Source organism: Anopheles gambiae, chromosome 2 (assembly GCF_943734735.2).
Source record: "Anopheles gambiae chromosome 2, idAnoGambNW_F1_1, whole genome shotgun sequence".
Classification (NCBI taxonomy): Eukaryota; Metazoa; Arthropoda; class Insecta; order Diptera; family Culicidae; genus Anopheles; species Anopheles gambiae.
In genome coordinates, this window is record NC_064601.1 from 25751922 (window position 1) to 25771727 (window position 19806).

A 19806-nucleotide genomic window follows, 5' to 3' on the forward strand; every position below is an offset into this window, starting at 1 on the left:
CTAAGATTCCGGAATCGGACTTGCACACAACACAAAAACGGCTCCAGAATCAGAATCGACTCTGGAATTGCAATCAGATCCGGATTGGAATTCAGAATTGGCTCCAAAGTCAAAATTAGAGCTGGAATTGAAATCAAAAGATTCTTTGCGGCTGTCAATACAATCGCGGCAGCATAGGAATAAAACTCCTATTCTTTTGGAGTTGCTCAAACCGATATCGGATATTCCGGAGCCGATTCTGGAGCTGATTCCGGAGCTGACTTAGATTCCGGAATCAGAAATGATTCTGGAATAAAAATCGACTCTGGAATCGCAATCAGTTCCGAATTAGAATTCAGAATTGGGTTCAAAATCAGAATAAGATTTAGAATTGAAATCAGAAGTTTCAGAAGACATGAAATCTGTCCCGGAATTTCAATGAAAATGGATCGTCTACAAGTAAATTTGGATTCTTGGTGGCTATCAATACAATCGCAGCAGCATAGGACGTAACCTCCTATTCTCATCGAGATGCCAAAACTGATATCGATTTCGGGGCCGATTCTGATTTAGGGAGCCGATTCCGATTCCGGAGCCTATTCTGGAACCAATTCCGAAATCGATTCTGGAAAACGAATCCGGAGCTGCTATTCGAAATTTATTCCAGAAAACTTTGGAGTCAGCCGGAATCGATTTCGACGAAAACTTAATTCCCCCCCCCCCCCCCTCCTCACTAGTTGGGTGGCTTTATGCGTCTTTTCTGTACAACGGTGGGCATCTCCACCAAACGCCCAACCAATTTGCCAACATGAAGAACTCCATCGCCGCGAACTCTATTGCCGCCCCAGGTCGATTCCACCGTGGCCACGGAACAAAGAGAGTTACAGCATTTACAACATCCAATCGGCAATCGTTCCACCACAACCAGTACCCACCCATTCTTCTATCTTTCTCTCCAAGCGTAGGTTCTAGTGGCCTATGTGCAGCACACAAAAATGGCAACATTCGAAATTCGATTGCAGCCGTTCGTTTGCGTCTATTAATAGAAGAACGGGCCAGCAAAAGAACCTCGCAAGAATGCAATTATGTTTTGCCGCTGCTGCTGGTACTGACCCGTTAGAGAGCCGCCTTGGAGCAGCAGCAGCAGCCACAGAAATAGCCTTCCCTGTGCAGCTGTCTCCATTTCGTGGCCGTTCCGGGTCGTTTTCTGGCCATCCAAATAATCGATAGCCGAAAACCAGCGTCACACCGCGGTCACTGTCCCCAGGCAGACGCGTTAAGCTCGAGCCAACGAGAAAAAAAACCCCCTGTGCCACCTTCAACGCGCACCGGATGTCGTTAATTGGATTTTTACTGGCTCACCTCACATTTGTGTCCGAACTCCGGTCCGTCCACGTGGCGATTGGTGTACATGGAAACAAGCTCCAAAAAACACCATAAAAAGCGTCCACCACGCGTGTACCACACATGCATTTTTAGGTTCTTTTTTTTGGGGAAACTACTATACTAGCCTGTAATCTGTATCTCCGTTAAGCTCGTAAAACAAACTCAACCCAACCCGGATCGATGCAGTGCATTCAATGGGAATCGGTGCGGCAATTTCTCGGCTTGTTTTACAGCCGATGAGTGTGTGTGTTACCTTGAAACATAAATAAAAGTGTCCCCATTCCCACACACACACACACAGGTGGGGGGAATTTGAAGAGGCATTCATCAGCGATGGAAGTAGCAAGCACGGTTGAATGGACAATATTACACTGTGTTCCAGCACGACGCCTTCCACCCCGCCATGATATGTTCCCGTTTGCTTGCTGTTGACCGGTGTGCTAGATAAAATGGCGATCGAATGTAGTAGCCAATGATGATTGGGGCCGGGGGTATTAAAATAGAACCCAGATCGGATGGGAGAAACAATCCGTTTGCTGGCGGACGTTCCAAACCCACGGCGCAAACGATGTGCTGCTGTCTCCCCTGAACAAAGGCAGAACAGCAAGCGGGTCGAGTGGGGAATGTGTCACATATAAATCAGTTTCCCTTGGCTGTGACACACAACAACAACACACACACAGCGTTCAACATTACATCGGGAAGGCACTGATGGAGGGGCGTCATCACGTACATCATACTAACCGGAGATAACGACCACCATACGACACTGATGATAAACGGGGGACCACTGACGGGTGCGTGGATGTTCGCAACATTCTTACTTTGCCCCAACACACACACACACACACCCCCATCCTCTCCACCCGGTCAAACAAAACGGTCCCCGTGTTATGATGGATTGACCATCACAGGCCCGTTTCTTGCGTTTGTTTATGTGTGTTTTCCTCCACTCCCGTTGTTTGCTTCTTTTCCGCCCACCGAAACCACTAATAACCATTTTCTCTGGTCCTCCTGCCGCCCAAAATGGGTGGGCTAAATAGCGGGCGAGCTGGGCAATGCCGTGCAGGATGCGTTTGTCATCGCCGTCGAGCAGCAGGCCCGGGAGCGCCTTCAGCGGTTGTCCGCGCTCAAGCGGATTACACCGGTTGACATGTCACAGCTTTCGATCAAAGCAAGTATCTCCCCTACCTCTCACTTGATACAGTATCGGACATTAAGATAGGACCCTTTTTTTCAATGCACCGTGCACTTGTTTTGCCACGTTACTTGTGTTTGTGTGTGTGTATGTGTGTATGTGTGTGTGTATGTGTGTGAGTGTGTGTGTGTGTGTATGTGTGTGTGCATGTGTGTGTGTGTGTGTAGTAGTAGAAAGAGAGTGTGCTTTTTAATGTGTATTAGCAAGTGCGCGGGTTTGTGTCTGAAAAACATAGCTTGCCATGATGTCATATTGCGTTGAAATTATTCTTATTATGTGTGTTATCATGTGAAACATTGTGCGTTTACACTTGGATAAAAACTAAAGTTTGCATCGACAGCAGCGCTTGTTCCTCGGACGAAAACGCAGGTGTGCTGTTTCATGAATGTGAATGCGACACCGGTGCGAAATGGACACGCGCACAATAGCAATGAACTCGGCATTCCCTCACAGGTGTTTCTCCAGTGCACGCCATTGAAAGGCCTTCGTGCATCTCTGCGTTGCACGTTGTGTGCGAATGGTAAACTTTGTGCGTGCATTGAGCTGGCGCGCAGTTATTCTTTTCAATGGACGTTTTGTTTCATGAGCGCGGCAGTATTCTTTTCTCGATTTTGAAGGGAAGACGCTTACTCGCGTACTCGTTGATAGTTTTTATCCATCCGATGTTTTCGCTGCTCCAAAACGATGTAATTCATCGCGTATAGAAGTAGAACGCAGGCAGAGCACGGGATCAGCCGTGTCCAAGTTTTTAACCAGCGCGTTCTTGACGGTCCAAGCAAGCAATGTTAGTAACAATGGGTCGAGGTAAACGTTGTACCGATCATCAGCGCCATATGTAAAAGCGAATGGCTGCTGCTGGCATTAAGCGCAAAAGGAGCGAGTTCGTAATGGAACGATCGCGCACTTTTGTGGCAAACGCGCTTCGGACAACCGAAACGTGCTTAGACAACTGAAACGCGCTTGGACAACCGAAACGCGCAAGTCAACCGGACGTCCTCAGAAGACCACGGCGAAAGAAGACCGTAACATTGTTAATATATCGAAAACACACTGATCGCGAGGGCGGTGGTCCTGCTTATCACACCAAAAACCTAACCCAAAACACAAAAAAACTACTTACAAATCTATTCGAAACGACCTACTTGTGAAACAAACACACACATCAATACACATTCAAACATACATCCACACACACACACACACACACACACATGCACACACACATACACACACACACACACACACACACACACACACACACACACACACACAAACACACATACACACACATACACACACACACAAACACAAGCACATACAAACCACACATAAACTTGGCCCAACGGGTGCACGGTGCGTTAAAAAACCAATGCCCTATCTTTCTGTCCGATACTGTAGCAGTGCCTCGTTGTCGTCCCGCTGCTCTGTCCTAATCTCTGTCTGTCTCTGTGTATCTCTTTTTGTCCACCCACTTTTTTTGGTTGGCTTGCTTGCCGTTGCCGTCCCCTCCACACGCAGCTCAATCAGCAAAGCCAGGCGAAGGGTGGCGGCACGCAAGATCTCAGCTTCCTGAAGGAGGCATCGCCCATCTACGTGACGTCACTCGCGAGCAACAGTGTTACGGGTACGAACACCAGCACGACGGTAACGGCCGGTGTGAAGACGACATTTCCAGCGGGGGCCAACAACGCCATCAACAACAACACCCTCAACAACAATAACAACAGTACGGTGGGAGGCGGCGGTGTACTGATGCAAAATGCAACTAACAACAATGGCACCACTAACCTGTCCAGCACCACTAACACCACCGGCAGCAGCAGCAGCAGCGGCAACGCAAGCCGGCTGCAGCAACCCGGTACCACCGGAATGCAGGTGAACGTGGTCACTGGGCAGCCGGGAACGGGCGCATTGGTGGCGGTCGCGGCGTCCAAAGGGTTGTCCGCGCTCGACCAGCCCATCCCGGGCAATAACAACAACGGCAGCGGCAGTACACTCGGTGGCGGTGCCGCACTGGCCGGTACGTCCGCCTACCACAGCCTGCACCAGCACAGTCTTGTAAATAACAACAACCTCAACAGCAGCAATATCGGCAAACCCCAAGGGCTTGACGCAACCGCCAACAGTTACTATAGTAATCTAACTAACACCTTCCTAGCGAACGGTCATGGTTCCAAGCGAGAGGTAAAGAGGCGCGCTGTTCTAATGCTGTAGATTTTTTGGGGAGTTAAGGGGGTTACCGTAAAAGCACAGAGGGAGGATGCTTTGGTAGCAAACATTTTAATGTAGAAGATAATATCATTTTCTTCCGCTCAACTCAATTGACCTAATTTTTATCTGATTGCAATTTCTTCCACCCCCCGCGCACACCTGGAGCAGCTGGCTACACTGTCCGAGGGAGAGCTCGAGCCGCCGGACGAACCGCAGTACGAGTCGAGCGGTAACATATCGCGCGGTGGTACCGAAGTGCTGCTGGGAGATCAGAACCTTCGCCAGGAAAATCGGTAAGTTACAGAGACCGTGTGTCAGCGGCACAACATACTCTCTATGGGAAGGGACACAGATTTATCTGCTCGGTTATATTTAGCCCGATGGGGGTTTTACTTTTGTTGTGTTGAGTAAATCCCATGAACTTCGGGAGTTTTTGATGAAACCACTGCAAGGATCGGAAAGTTTATTGTGGAAATATCGTTAAGCTTAGGGTCGTGAAAGTATAAGTATAAGGTGTTAAATCAGTTCGTCAGTTGAGTATCTAATCTCACATTTTGCTACATATTTGTTTCACTAAGTGTTTTTAATAAAGGTTCTATTTATACTAGTTTAGTGAATTTGATTCAGATTAGTGAAAAGCTGGCTGAATCTTGCAAATAAATCAATAAATATGAACCTCGTATACGAATGGTGAACGATTTCTGATTCTAGTAAGATTCAGATTCTATAAAGTAACTTGGTATGATTCAAGCAATGTATCCAGCTAGAAAATCTTGGCAGTTGCACCAAATTATCAAAAATTTTCGCATCTGATGGGATGAATCTGCTTCAGATTTAACAATCTTTTTAATGAATCATTGAAGCTAAACCTCAAATAACATTGTTCTTATTGAGTTGATAAGATTGAGGTAGTTTATAAACCTCGAAAATCCTAAAGACTACAACCAACTGTCCTTATTTAGGTCCAGTATCCAATTATCATTATTGATTTTGAATATTTCTTAATGTTCCAAAACTTTGATCGGATGAATTTGCTCCCGATTCATGAAATTGAGTGAATCTAGCAGATGGATCAATGAATCTGAGCCTTAAATGAAAAAGATAATAGATTTATGACTCTCGAAAAATGCAGCTTAAAAACAGCTAGAATTATAAGGATTTAGTATCCAATTAGAAGATCTTGGAAGTCGCATGAATCTCGAAAAAAATAACGAATCTTGAATTATCAACAAAACTCTGAACATATAGACCCAGCTTCCTGCAACTTCGATGATGCAGGTTCGGAAGTAAGAGAAGCGAAGACATGCGACGCCGCAGGTCTTCATAAATAAAACGGGACCCTCAGATTCAAGATTCGATTCTTGACTCTAAAGACTCTTTATGGAAGATTAATACTAAGGTATATTTCCCAAAAATGCAAGAAGTACGTACTACACCTTAAACTTGAATGGTTTTATTCAACTTTTTTCGTAGGATCTGAATTTAATCCTCTGGAAAGTTACCTTAATGGAGATAATAACTAATACTGAATGAAACTCCAACACCTAGATGCAAATTACTTTCAAATATAACCAAAGTTGCATAACGTGTTTTAAGCCAAATCTTCTCGATTTGTGCTGCTTGGTTCGTTAAAGTCACGCATTTGTATTTGCTTCTCACGTAAAGCATCTCATCACACATTAGGCGTTAATGCCTATTCACGCTGACGGCCAAACACCATCCCCTCCTATAAAGAGCACTCTCGGGGAAAAGGCAAAAAACATTTACCCATAATTGTATGCATCAATCCTTGCAAACAATGCTGCAATAATCGTGAATTTTAATGCGAAATCTTTGGTGGCGGACTGCAACCTGAACGACACTCTCTGAAGCTTTCCCTGCTGTGTACGGATTGCGGAACGAGGAGCGGCGAGGTTCATAATCCGAGGGCGCGTTGTCTTAAATGAGAATTTAGATGCGAACAACGCGCACAGCTAGCATCTACTTCACCACCGGCATCATTGCTATTCCTGTAGGCGGTTGGCACCCAAGATGATTCCAACACAATGACCGACTTCCCCATCGGAGGCCGATACCCTTCGGAGGACAGGAAAGGATACACAATGATATTACTTGGGCTCTATACACACGCACAGAAGATGGGATTGGTACGAACCAAAACTATTTCCTTTCAATGGTTCTCTTCTTTTTCCAAACTCCGACGTTGTCGAAGACGAATTTCGAACCTCAACTTGGGCCCGCATGTCCCAAATTAACTCACCCATTGTGTCGATGCTGTAACCGTCTGTTTGGCGTGGGAGGAAGAGAGAGGTTTTCGGGACGATTATTTTGCGTGGGAATCGAATTCCTCTCTGCCACGACGCTCGCCAAAGGGAAGGTGAAAAGATGGTTCCCCCCGACTGCCGACTGCCCCGGTAATTGTTTAGTCTGTAAAGGCAATGATCCACAACATCTTATTAAACGTCCACCCGGGCTCTTCGCTCTCGGATGGGAGTGTGTTGGAAGATGTGTGCTGGTGAGGGGAGAGGCAAGAAACCCCAAAAGAAGGTGTCATTGTCTGGATGGCGGAGCAAAAGAAGAGGGGCTTAAAAGCAAGTCAATAACGTCAACGTGTCCCGGCGCGAGGTGTGAGGAGAGAACGCACAAGGAAACGAACCACTTCACCGAGGATGGATCACTTCACATACTTGACGGTGGTGCGGAACCACCGACCCATGCGTTCCCGTCTCGAGTGTTTCCCTGAGGGAGATCTCTCGAACACGGTCTGTAGTAGGCCGGAGGCGTGTGGCCCTAGAGCAACTCGATCGCTCGTTCGTCAGCCAATATTACACTGTGCGGATCGTGCCCGGTGCGGCGGATGTGAGCCACGGTTTCTGGTGCGCATCAATCATTTGGCTGGGAAATAATCACTCACCTCTCTCATGGGGTTGTGTTGGGGCAGCAGCAGCAGCAGCAGCTTTTTTCCTGTTCTTCACTCTCTGCACACTCTCTTCTTCATACCCAACCTCATACACCTCTCGACAAAGTCCCACATCTTGGTGGAGCGACATTTTTAATGCGGTTGCCGGCTTTTACCATTCGCAAACAAATTCTCCCATCTAAACCGAGCGTATCAAAGGGCCTTGCATGCCTGGTTGTGTAGGGCTGTGTACGGAGCTCGGTACCATTCATGCGTTCGAAACGATGTTTGCCAGAGGTTATCTCTTATTCATATCGTCATTCCAAGCGAGATGGACTGCTCGGGGAGTCATTGCACGGCAAAAGAACTGCCACATTTGCCACTCCAAGAAAGGCTATTAATTCCACTACCGTGTGTTGCACACACAAACACACACACACCCATCTGTCAGGCGACCCAATTTTGTGCCGGCAGGCCACCATGCCTCCCTCGACCATGTAACGCTTGCAAACGGTCCGAAAAAGGATGTGACACCGCGCTCTAGTAGGGCCATGAGCTCATGGTTGTGGCATACATTTCTAACACATCCCAAGTAGACTCAACGTGAAATCACACACCGGTCGGTAATTACTAAATGTCCAAATCGTCAACAACCCACACAGAATTGGCCTACCAGTGGCTAAGCCGGCCCTGTGCTATAATCACTCCCCAATTCTGGTGTGTGGATTCGGATGGTGGATGGTGTCCTGAAAGAGCAGGCCCCTACTCACACTACCTCCGTGGTGATGTCGTTTGTTTGAATGTTTAATAGCCACTGGGGCAAGATACCACCTAGCTGGTGGTATGGACTTGGAGGACAAACGGATAAGAGGCCTCACGGGAGTGAGAAGAACACACCCGGCCCGAGCAATGAGGATACAGTAAACATTGCATTCCTTTATGTGAGCCTTGCTGTGCAATGGATGTGCCTGGAACTGGGGCAAGTACCCGTGTCCGGAATTGATATCTCCATATCAGAAATAAGTTCCCACAATCTCTTGGGAGATGGATATTGTGGTCTCTGAATGCTGGGACTCTGTTCCTTGGGAGATTTGTTTTCATGTTTCTAGTTTACCTAACGATTCTTTAATCGAAATCGTTAATACTTTGTACACAAAATGTAAACGTTTATTGTTTTGTTACCGTGTTGGAGTTCCTTTCTCTCTCTCTTTCTCTCCCAAGAACCTCAGGACTCAACAGCATCCCTGTTTTGGGATTGTTTGACTTTAACCTGCTGACTTGGACTTGAGTCATTTCCAAGACTTCCTTTCTATCGCCGTTTCTTCACCATTCCATCAAGTTGCAAGTGTGCGTATGTGTGTCTATCATACAGGTGTGTTGGCTGTGTATGTGTGGGGCTTCTTCAACACAAACACACAAACACACACACGGTGGTGGTGCATTTGCTGCGATGGCTAGAGATAGAGCTGCGGCGCTAGACATGGGATGGCAAGAAGCCACGAAACCCGCCCAGCACAAAAAGGGCACAAGCAAGCAAAAGAGAATGGAAGAGAGAAGAAAGTTCCTCCTCTCTCGTGTGCATCCCTCGCTCACGCCGCCCCTCGCGGTCCGACGGCCAAAAGGCGAGGCGTACAATTACGCCCCTGTGTGCGCGTAACGTCGTCGTTCGCTTCCGTTGGCGTGTTTCAATATTTAAATATGAAAACACCGGGGTGTGTAACACTGCTGCTGATGGAGCAGTTGGATATGGTCTTGGATGGTGACGGATGTGTGACAGATTGACGGGTAAGAAGTTGGCCACAGTGTTGGGGGTTTTTCTTTGCGCTTAAAAACGTTAGCAATGAAGTTTTGTTTAACTCGACCCAGCAGCGAACGATTTCCTCACGCTAATAAGGATATCCACTCCAATGCCGTCCATCTATCTTTAGACATTCTTGTTACAATGTTAACCAATTTCCAGTCGAACCCAACTGGCTGGCTGCCCACAAAGAAAGATAAGCAGAGGAGCAACAACAAAATGCACCGTTCCACAAGAAAAAAAAACTATAAACATATTATCGTTTTGTACCCAATAAAAAAGCCCAAGAAGCAAGACTTAGCGGATGGTTTTACGGTGTCCAACCCCTCCTCCTCCCATGCTGCTGTATCCGATCGAGGCGCACCGCTTCCGTAGAGGAACCGGGGTCGTTTGTCCCGTCCCTCCTCCCCACCGGACAAAACCTTAGAAGGAACCGTGGAAGGTTTTCTTCTCGCTGCGTTAGAAGCAAACAGTCAGTCCCCGTCATTTTACTTAGGCCCTGTCACGCTGTCTCGCTCCGTCTTATGCTGTCCGCGCTCACCTCCAGACGGATGAGACGGACGGACGGACAACATACCACCTACCTGGCTGCGGGGGTGAAGGATGAGCTATGGTGATGTGTGTGTCTGTGTGTTGCGGGACAGGTGAATACAGGGGGAAAAGCAGGCTCAGCAAACGCACCGATTGCCCGGCACACACACATACACACACAGACACGCAGCAGGGTTTCTGTCTGCTTGCTGTGTACGTTTTCTCGTCCTCTTCCTCTTCGGTTCGGTTTCGCATGCCCGCCGCCGCTCTACGCGAGCGAGAGGGTGTAGCGTTTCACCGCCACGGCCACGGCGCTCATTCTTTGGCACGGAACGAAAGTGAACGGTCGTCGTCATCGTCGTACGCGCGCGCGTTTGTGTGCAAACCCAGTGCGGGCTCTCTTCAATAAAGCAGTCGGGTGGTAGGCAAAGGCATAGGCCAGGCACCGGGCTGTTTTTGCAGCGAACGTGTCCATGCATTTTTTTAAACCAAACGGCAAACTGACAGCAGTTGTCGAAACTGCTGTTGGGTAGTGTTGGGTAGTGCTCAAGTGTGACAACAGTGTCGCTGCTGCCTGCTGGTCAAGTGTTTAGCGAATCGTGTTTGAAGTGGTAAAGCCGAAGCGCTCTCGTCGTGGTGTCGTCGTGATGGTTCGGCAGGACATACACACAAGGACATCTCCGTCGGCCGCTTTTTGACAACAGTGCGGGGTCATTGCACAATGCGGTGAAGTGACTACAGCGCCAATGCGAGGCGATCGTATCGCAACACACACTTGGCCACACAGTGACTCTCTCCCTCTCACCGTGGTAGTGGAAAGATACCACTCGCCTGCTGGTGTAATTACGAACCCGCTGCAAATACCGGTAGTTGACCTGCCTTCTCCAGTGCGCGCGGCTCCCGGCTGTGGCCTGCCCCAGGGATTGTTGGCAGACCGGTTTGCCGCGGGTGCCTGCCTGCGTGTGGTGGTGCGGTGTGCGGGGTGCCTGGTCGTTGGAATTTCGCTGCATTTCCGCGCCTTTTTGTCGTCCCTGACCTGTCCACCAGGCGCGAGGAAATGGCCGGAAAAGAGCAACGGTATTCGCGGTGCAGTGCTTTGCTATAGCAACGACGTGTGTGCTTGTGTGTGCTTGTGTGCTTGTTTGATCAATCAAACCCGCGTCCCGCACGCTCTCTCTCTCTCTTTCTCTCCAACCACGACAAACGAACTAATGGCAGACAAATAATGAAATGATTTTCGCAAAGTAGGCGCGCGCGCGCTCCTCGAACGCCCAAACGTAAACAAATCCCGTGTGACCGTACTGGAATGGGAAGGAAGGAAAGAAAACAACCCATTTCCCTGTTCCCCCCTGTGCCCTTGGTTGTTGACTCGGCATGACTGTGAACTAGTTTTGGCAGCGCTCCAAACGTTTCTCTTGTGAAGTGAACCTTTTATTGGGACTTGTTGGACTTTGTTTCTCTCTCGCCGCCCGAGAACAATCATGGTGAAGGCGCGAAATGATGGTGATCCAATTTTCGTTACGCGGACCAACCTCGTTGGACATTGTGATCTGTTTCCGTTAATTTTTTTTTTAGCTTTTTCAAACCATTCAATGCGAAGGTGAATCCACTCGAACGTGTCCAAAAAGCGAACGTGCAACGGTGTTCAATTGTTCACTTTCCACACACAAATCCGTTCGAGGTCTTACGACGTTTCGAAAGGAAATCAATTGCATTGAAGACGCAGACACAGCCCATCACATCTTCGAGAGTGATCATTTCTTCCGCCTTTTGAGACCGCAAGACCCCTCACACCCTCTTTTCTTAGTGAAACTTCCGCTCTCCACTCCCTGCCGTTGGTGGACGTGTCCCTGCCGGGGTGTAGTGAATGTACCCTCTCCCCTCCCTCGCCATACGCTTGTGTGAATCGGAATTTCTAACTAACTCCCCCCGCTGCTTCCCTCTCATTCAATTTTAGATAGCGTGTGCATGTGTAAATGTGTATGTGTGTATGTAAAGTGTGCTCATTTGTGCGGAATGCGTAAGGAAATTGGTCAAGAAGAAGAAGAAGACGAAGCAAATTAAGCTAAACACTCCCCTGTCGATAAAAGGGGGTCTTACTGGTGGGGTGGTGGGCTTGCATGAAGTGTAAGCAAAAAAGTGCAACGAATTGCAATTACAAAATAGCACCTTACACCCCCCCCCCCCCACTCCCCTCCTAAGAAAGCCCGTTCCAGTGTGTGAGTGTGTGTGTGTGTGCGGTTTGGAAATGCAAACGAACGTGCAGTAGCCGTTGCTGCATATACGAGCGATAAAGTGCAACGCGAGACGGTTTATGGAAGAGCAGCAGCAAAACATCAACAGAAATAACGTAATTATAACGTGTGTGCCCCCCAAGGTGCGTGTGTGTGTGTGGTGAAATTGCACGCCGCACCTACACCACCCATTCCACCCAGCATTATATCTGATAAAGAAGTGAAACGAAACCGAGCAAAAAGCAGCAGTAGCAGCAGCAGCAGCACGACACCAGCCACAACCAAAACTAGGGAAAGCAACGAAAACAAAAAACACAGTCAATCTGAGGCAAATTATTACAGCTCCCCCCTAGCATTTGAAACGCCCCCAAAGCAGAGCAGCAGCGGCGGCGAGCAGGAACGAATTGGATAAGGTTGGTGCATCCAGTGCATCGCGCGAATGCACGTGTCACTTGCGACGACAACCACCACAACGGCAGGCAAAGCGATCGTATGCAAGTGTAGCAATCGTCGTCGGCCGCATGTTCGACCGCGTTTGACGCCCATCGAAAGCAGCAGCAGCAGCAGCAGCACAAAATGAGGATCCTCAAGCATTGGTAACTAGCCCACAATAGCAGCGTAACACTGTAGCGAATGTGTGTGTGTGTGTTTACGCACCATTGTTTCTTACTCCAATAAGTTTGAAAACGACACACACACACACGAGATCATCGTCGTCCGTGTCGGGAAGTAGCAGATTCCAGACATTGTCCAACTCCCTCTCTCTCTCACTTCTCGGTTAGATCCTCTTCTAACAAAGCATTCAAGATGACTTTATGATCACCGATCACAGAACGCTAGTATAGACGAAGTAGAATCATTATCTCCCGTCTCCGTGGCAACCGTTTTCTTTGTTCGTAAAACCCTTTTACGAAGCAACATTATATGGACGGCCATCTTGCGGCCCTTCGGCTTCTTTAGCCTCTGTTTCTGGGTCTTTGTTATGGAGATGAGCTGACTTGTACGCGGGGAGTCGATTTCAAGGCTTAGCAGCGAGGGCTTTGAATGCTACTGGTGCCTTCTGCACCTACAAAAGCTACAAAGTGTTAGCTACATGGAGCCGCAATATCCCCGGATAAGCGTCGTAAATTAGGATCTTCCAATTGTTCTTGGATCTTGCAACACAGACGACTGACCAGAGTCGTCTAGCCGAAAGGGGAAGGTGTCATCCAAAGCAGGGATTAGAAGAGCTTGTAAGAGGCTGTCTATGTCTATATCTATCCAAGAATTTACGAGATCTTCTCATGTATGTAGAGAACCACTACGGATCGATACGTAAGAGTTTTTGTTGGGAGATGGGAAAAGATCTTTTTGGCTGTACAATTCCATACATTCAATAGGTTTGTAAAATTCACAAAAAAACCTTAATCCTTATTGATGGGGAAAACCCCAGAACCTTTCGTAATCTCACGCCAGTTACGTGCAATTTGTCCGAGACAGCTTCGTTGTACTCACTCCATTAACACACACACACCTGCATCTTGGTGGAAACCTTTCACTCCTCTACTGCCACCATGGACCAGCAAAACTGCGCCGTGTCCTTCTTCGTGTCTAAATCAAAGCCTGCGGCCAACATTCCTTTGCCAGCGCCTTTTCTCGCAGGAAATGCCCCGGAACGGACACACACCGATCGTCTTAATGGAGAGAGGGAGGTAAACATTATTCCCAGGGTTCGTCGTATCCTTTTGTGTGAGTGCGTGTCTGACAGTCTGAAAAAAACTGGGTAAATTGTGCTCAGGTAACTCTATACCGAGCTGTACAGAAATCGTTCCGTTTGCCCTTCAGGATTAAAGATCCTGAAAGACGGTATAGAACAAACAAACAAACGCTCACACAGGGCAAGCAGCATTCCAAGGGAATGCGTTTTTTTCTTCCAAATTGTCCCTCTCTGTTGAAAGATCGATTGATGTGTGTGCGTTGTTGTGGAATATTGTTTTGTGTATGGCGAGCCGGCAGTCGAAAGGGAAGTTTCCGCTTTTGTATTCCCAACAATGCCATTTCTTTGTCCATACGCCCTTCTACGCAAGTTTGGGTGTGTGTGTGTGTGTGTGCGTATCGAATTGCAAAAGTTACCCCGAAGTCAATGCTTGAGGAGGGAGCGTTGGATCTCGTTATTTGGGCCCTCCCCGTGATTTGAGCCTCTTTACCCGCACGATCATATAATGGCGATCGATTAATGATTGATCTCGCAGGTCCGGAAGTAGTCCCTCCCCTTCTATTGAAAGCACGCAACACACACACACACACCGGTTGTGACGTTCAGCCATGTGTGGACATCAACTCCCCGTCATCCGCCGTCATGACATAAACTCCTCCCTACCCCCGATTGCGTGGTGACTTTTCCGCCTTCACTCGCTCACTCGCTTTGTATCTGTTTTCAATCGCTTACAATCATTACACACCCCTTGCTGGGCTCGGTTGAATGCAACCCATCCTCTGCATCCACCCCCTCGAGGTCGCTCGAGAGGGAGTGAGAGACTATCAACGTGCGGATACGCGCTCGTGTTTCGAATTTCCGCGTGATCTCCGACGTCCACTTGAAAACCGATCACTGCCTCCCATCATGGGCGTACGCTAAAGGAAGTTCCACTGTATGTGTGTGTGTGTGTGTGTGTGCATGTTTTGCAGCAGTTATGTTTCCCTCTCATCGCCCCCCCCCCCCCCCCTCCCAGGTTCGTCATTTCTCGTTCGCATTCATCCGCGACCGGCAACAGCAGCAGCAGCAGAAAAAAAACGCCACCGTCACCTCTATATGATGCCTCAGCCCCTTTCCAAGCTCCCCAACCCCTTCCCACTCCCATCATCACGAACACGATCAACCTGCTCTACTACTGCTGCTCCGGTGTCCCCCCCGCGGCTGTGTGGTGCAACGACTTTCCACATGTTACTACAACCTGGTTCGGCAATCCTCCTCCTTCCTCCCCATCCACAATGAATCTGCCGCCCCGTCAGTTTCGTTGTCCACCGAAACTGGGTAGGAAGTGGATAAAATTGTTTGTGAACCATGAAATTAATTTCGGCCAAAATGCCCCGCACCGCGTGCTCGGGAGTGCCCAACATTGCGCAAAAGAGTGTGTGGACGGGGCGCGCGCACGCACAAAGACGATCGCCGAACGCAGATAGCATCCATCAAAGTAATTCTGGCTCCACCGGCGCTCGTCTGGCGCTGTTTGTGTGTGATCTTAATCCCTTCATGCTTCGAGAAGGAGAAGAAACTTGCGATCGTGAAGAGCATAGGAACACCAGAAACGACAATAACAATGGGGCGCTATTTCTTGATTAAGACAGGCAGAAGAGCAGAGAGCAGGGCGCCCGTGTTTGGAATGCATTACTTTGCACACACGATCCTCATTTTATCTACAGCGCACGTTGGGACGTAGAGGAAATTTGCAGTTCCAGCTCAGTGGCGTTCCTGCTCAGTGTGGAAGAGGTAGTAAACTGAGGATCTGAGTTTTTGGGAATTTTCCTGACAAACTCCCCAGGCAAAGACTTGCTGGAACTGTCGGCGGAAAAGGAAAAAAAAATCCCAGAGTCTCGGGTCATAAAACAATAAACAATCATAGCAACAAAATCGGGCAGACGAGCGAGCCATCCATTTCGTGCGGGTGGAAGTTCCCACCAGGGAAGGTGAAGCTCCGGAGGAAGGCGAAGCGCAGCGCTAGAAGTTCTAATGTCACTCTGGGATCTTTCCAATCCCAGGGCTTCCAGAAAGAACGGGCTTGGAAGCGAGAAAGCCACAGCCAGAGTCATAATGCTCGAGAGAGAGAGAGAAAGAGAGCGAGTGAAAGAGAACACCTCGCCCTAAGGTTGGGGAACGCAACGGTATGGGAAGATGGGAGCGAAGGGAGAAATAATTTAACATTCCCACACCGTTGCACAGTGGTGCGTGCAGATGGACACAGGCAGGTAACACACAGGCACCGGTACCGGGGATGATGATGGGACAGGTTCATTTTGTATGCCGTCACGGGCTTGAGCGAGCCTTCCCTTCTTTGCTGCGCCGGGGGACGCTTGTTGCTTCCGTCTCAAGATCCCGGGGTTGCTCTGATGTGTCTGCGTATGTATTGGTGGCAATTGCCGACTCTAGAGGACTGGGCAGACAAGAAGCTCTAAGTGCGCGTCTTGCGTCGTCTTCGTTACACTCGCTATCCATCCCTCCCGTGTTGTTGTGCTGTCCTGTGCGTCCTCCACGGCAGAGCCGTAACGTGCATTGCCTCATTGACCAAGAATGCGGTCGTTATGTGGAGTTGTAGCATTAGTTTTTTATCTCTCTTTCTCTCTCTCTTTCTCGTTCCGTTGTGTTCTGATCCCTTCGAAAAAAACAAGACACGTTAGGGATGACCCAAACACAAAAAACACGCTTTTTGAAGTCCCTTTTTTTGGTAGACTCACGCAAAACAGATCGTGAAAAAGGGAGGAATCTTGAGGCATGCGGCCAGAGCGGGCCTACACGCTCATAGAATACGCATTTAGAGCCGCAAGTAACAGAACTTTCATTCATCATTTGAACGATCGCATGATCATCCCTCTTTTTCGGCTTCCTGCTGTTGTGTGTTCACCTTTTTCCCTCAATCAACTGTTGTTCGATAAATATCTGAGGCAAGTAAATGCAAAGTCCACACAAAATTGAAAGCGAAGACCCTAAAAAGTCGTTATCTTCGTTCTGGGGGAAAAAGGCACCGGATATTCCAAAAAATGGTAGCTTTTGTTATCTTTTTCCTGGTGACTTCCAGTGATCAGGGACGATCTTCTGGATCAGATGCCTTCTGGCAGACATTCTGACTTTCTGACGGGGTTTTTGGGAAGGACCTGTACGATCAACTTCAACTTCAATGACATAAAACTAATGTAAATCTTCTCGTTTTTGTTTGTGCTTCCTTTCTGCAGGCCTCGCAGACGCAGCGGCTCCAGCATCGTCGTGCTGGGCGGTGATGACACCCTGAAGCCCTCCATACCTATTGATGACTATCAGGAGGACTTGGAAATGTACAATATGTTAGCGGCAAACCAGGATAATGGTAAGGGCGGGGTAGCGCTTATCTCCGGCGACCGCACAATCTGCGCCCTCTGTTACTAATCCGACTTCTTCGGGGGGTTTCGTTTGTCATTGTAGGACCACACCGGGAAATGGCTGTCGATGTACCTGAATCGTTCATAGCCAGAAACAAAACGCCTCCGCGCTATCCACCGCCACGCAGCACGGTGACGGCGGCGTCGGCGGCGGCCAGCACACCGGCAACACCCGCGTCCACCCAGGTAAATCACGTTTCCAACGCAATGCCTCAGGTTGCGAAGCACCACCACCACCACAACCACCATCATCAGCAACAGCAACATCCAAACCATCATCTTCATCATCATCATCCACCGTCGTCGGTGCATCACAACACCCACCATCATCACGGTGGTGGTGGCGTGTCACTCGAGCTGGAACCGCTCGATTCGTACAGTGAGCGGCACCTGTCCTCGCTGGACAGCAGTAGCCAGGAGTACGTGAAGAAGGGTATTATCAGCGGGGGTGGCGTTGGCGGCGGTGGCTCCAGCAAAGCACCGTCGTCACTCGGTTCGGTCACGAGCGAGTTCGAACCGTCGCTGAATGGGTTCGGGCCACTGCACGGCAAGCACCACCACCACAGCACCGTCGGCGGTGGTGGTGGTGACTTGCTGCGCGGTTCGCTCAGCACCAACCGCAGCCCGTCGCCGTCGTCGTCGGGCGATCTCGGACCGCCCGAGTACGATGTGGGACCGCACCGGGAGCTGCCGGTCGACGTGCCGGACAGCTTTGTCGAGATGGTGAAGGGGCCGCCCCGCTATCCGCCACCCAAGCCGCTGATCATTAAAGACGCGATCCGTAAGAAAGAATCATGCTCATCCAGCGAATCGATTGATAAGCCCAAACCGCAAACACAGTCACCGTCGCCGCCGGCGCGTAACGAGGTATAATTTTTTTTGTTTCGTTTTCGTTTGTTTGTTACGTTTTTGTTACTTTCTCCTCACCACCCCTCAAAAAGTCCTGTCCTATTGATGTTCTTCCTGTTAGTCTGTTTTGGGGAGCTTTTGTTTCCTGTTTCCATTTAGTATTGTTTCCAAAAAAAAAACAAGTAAATTCACAAACACACACTCTCACATACATATTCACGTATTTACACGGTTTTCCAGGAGTTCCCATAGCTGTGAGACACTGTCTTGACTCCTTCTTCAGTGAAATGAACATAATGTGAAGGGAATTGGACTCTATAGCGTACCCTTGTTGGACAAATCCAATAGGAATTTCCAAGGAGCCTGTTCAAAAAGTGTGTAATTTCCAATTTCCATCAAATAAGGTTCATCTCCAATAAGATGGAGTCAAGGATGTGTCCCACAACTATGAGAAGCCCTGGAAAACCCTGTATCAAGCATGCACCCCGGCACCTTTAGTTTTTAAATGACTCACACGATCTGAATGCTCCTAAAAACGGTACACCATCGTACATGAAGTTCGATCACACGATCATGTTTAGTTGCATCTTTGGACACAATTTAGCGTAGTTACACACTCACACATGCAACATTTTTATTTTTCAATTACATTCAACTGTTCGGTAGATCCAGTATTTAGTTATTTATTGACGAAATTTAGCTCTTAGTTTTGTACTATACTAAGTAGATATTTTTTTTGTGAACTTCAACATTTTTGGTAGACTATTTAAATAATACAGAGCAGAGTGATGAGTAGATTTGTTGTTACATTTTGAGTTAATTTCCTTTTATTTCAATTCTTCTTAGTCGCTATCTAGAGCAGATAAAGATAAGAGAGCTTCACAGAATAGCCTTTTAATTGATATCAGAAGATTGTTAAACAAGTGCCATCCTATTTAAATTGTTATTTTCCATGCAGCTAAATCAATGCTTTTTGAGTAATTCCAAAAGATCCTAAGAACTGCTTTTTTGTTAGAATTTTCACGTGTTTTACCATATCTGAACGATTCGTTTTATGTTCTTATTTTTTTACTGCCATTGATAAACATCCAAAACAATACAATCACACGCAACTCATGTACCAAAACTTTTCCTATGTTTATTTAACGTCTTTTTTGTTGTAAACATTCCTTCCCACCATCTCCTCAACGTTTCGCCCCGGGGGTTTTATTTCTTGTTTTTTGTTTCGCGTGTGAATATTGCGTAAAAACCCAAACGAAGAAAAGCACTACCAAGGAACGAGTCGTCACCTCTATACTTCGTCCAATGGAACGGCGTAACTTTAGAAGCTCTTAGAGAGTTCGTTTTGTGTGTGTTTATCCCTTTGAAAAACAAGAGAAAGAGAGCCTATCACTCGTTAATTAGTAAAGGTGAAGTACTCGGTGCAGAACGTACTTCCCCACACTGTGTATCACTCCTTCTTTTCACCGTACTTGCCGGTTTTTAGTGTGGTGGCGTGTGTGCAGCACAATCATTACCAACCTGTAGACAGAACGACGAGCAAAACGCGCATTGCAACCATCACGGTGCGGTGTGCAAAAGGCAAATCAAATCATTAATGTTTTGTCTTCTT

At 48.1% G+C, this 19806-nt stretch overlaps 1 protein-coding gene across 12 annotated transcripts in view; it reads left to right on the forward strand.

Annotated features, from left to right (window-relative positions):
* The window catches only part of LOC1273257 (protein PALS1), a 33864-nt gene that overhangs the window by 6133 nt on the left and 7925 nt on the right, over positions 1–19806 (forward strand). For 4 of the 12 annotated variants that reach the window (XM_061651034.1, XM_061651035.1, XM_061651032.1 and 1 more), the window contains exons 5-9: positions 2409–2539; positions 4082–4747; positions 4943–5067; positions 17163–17293; positions 17389–18212. In XM_061651034.1, coding sequence (XP_061507018.1) covers positions 2409–2539; positions 4082–4747; positions 4943–5067; positions 17163–17293; positions 17389–18212 — 1877 coding nt within the window. The other 8 variants (XM_061651036.1, XM_061651042.1, XM_061651037.1 and 5 more) reach the window with 8 other exon arrangements.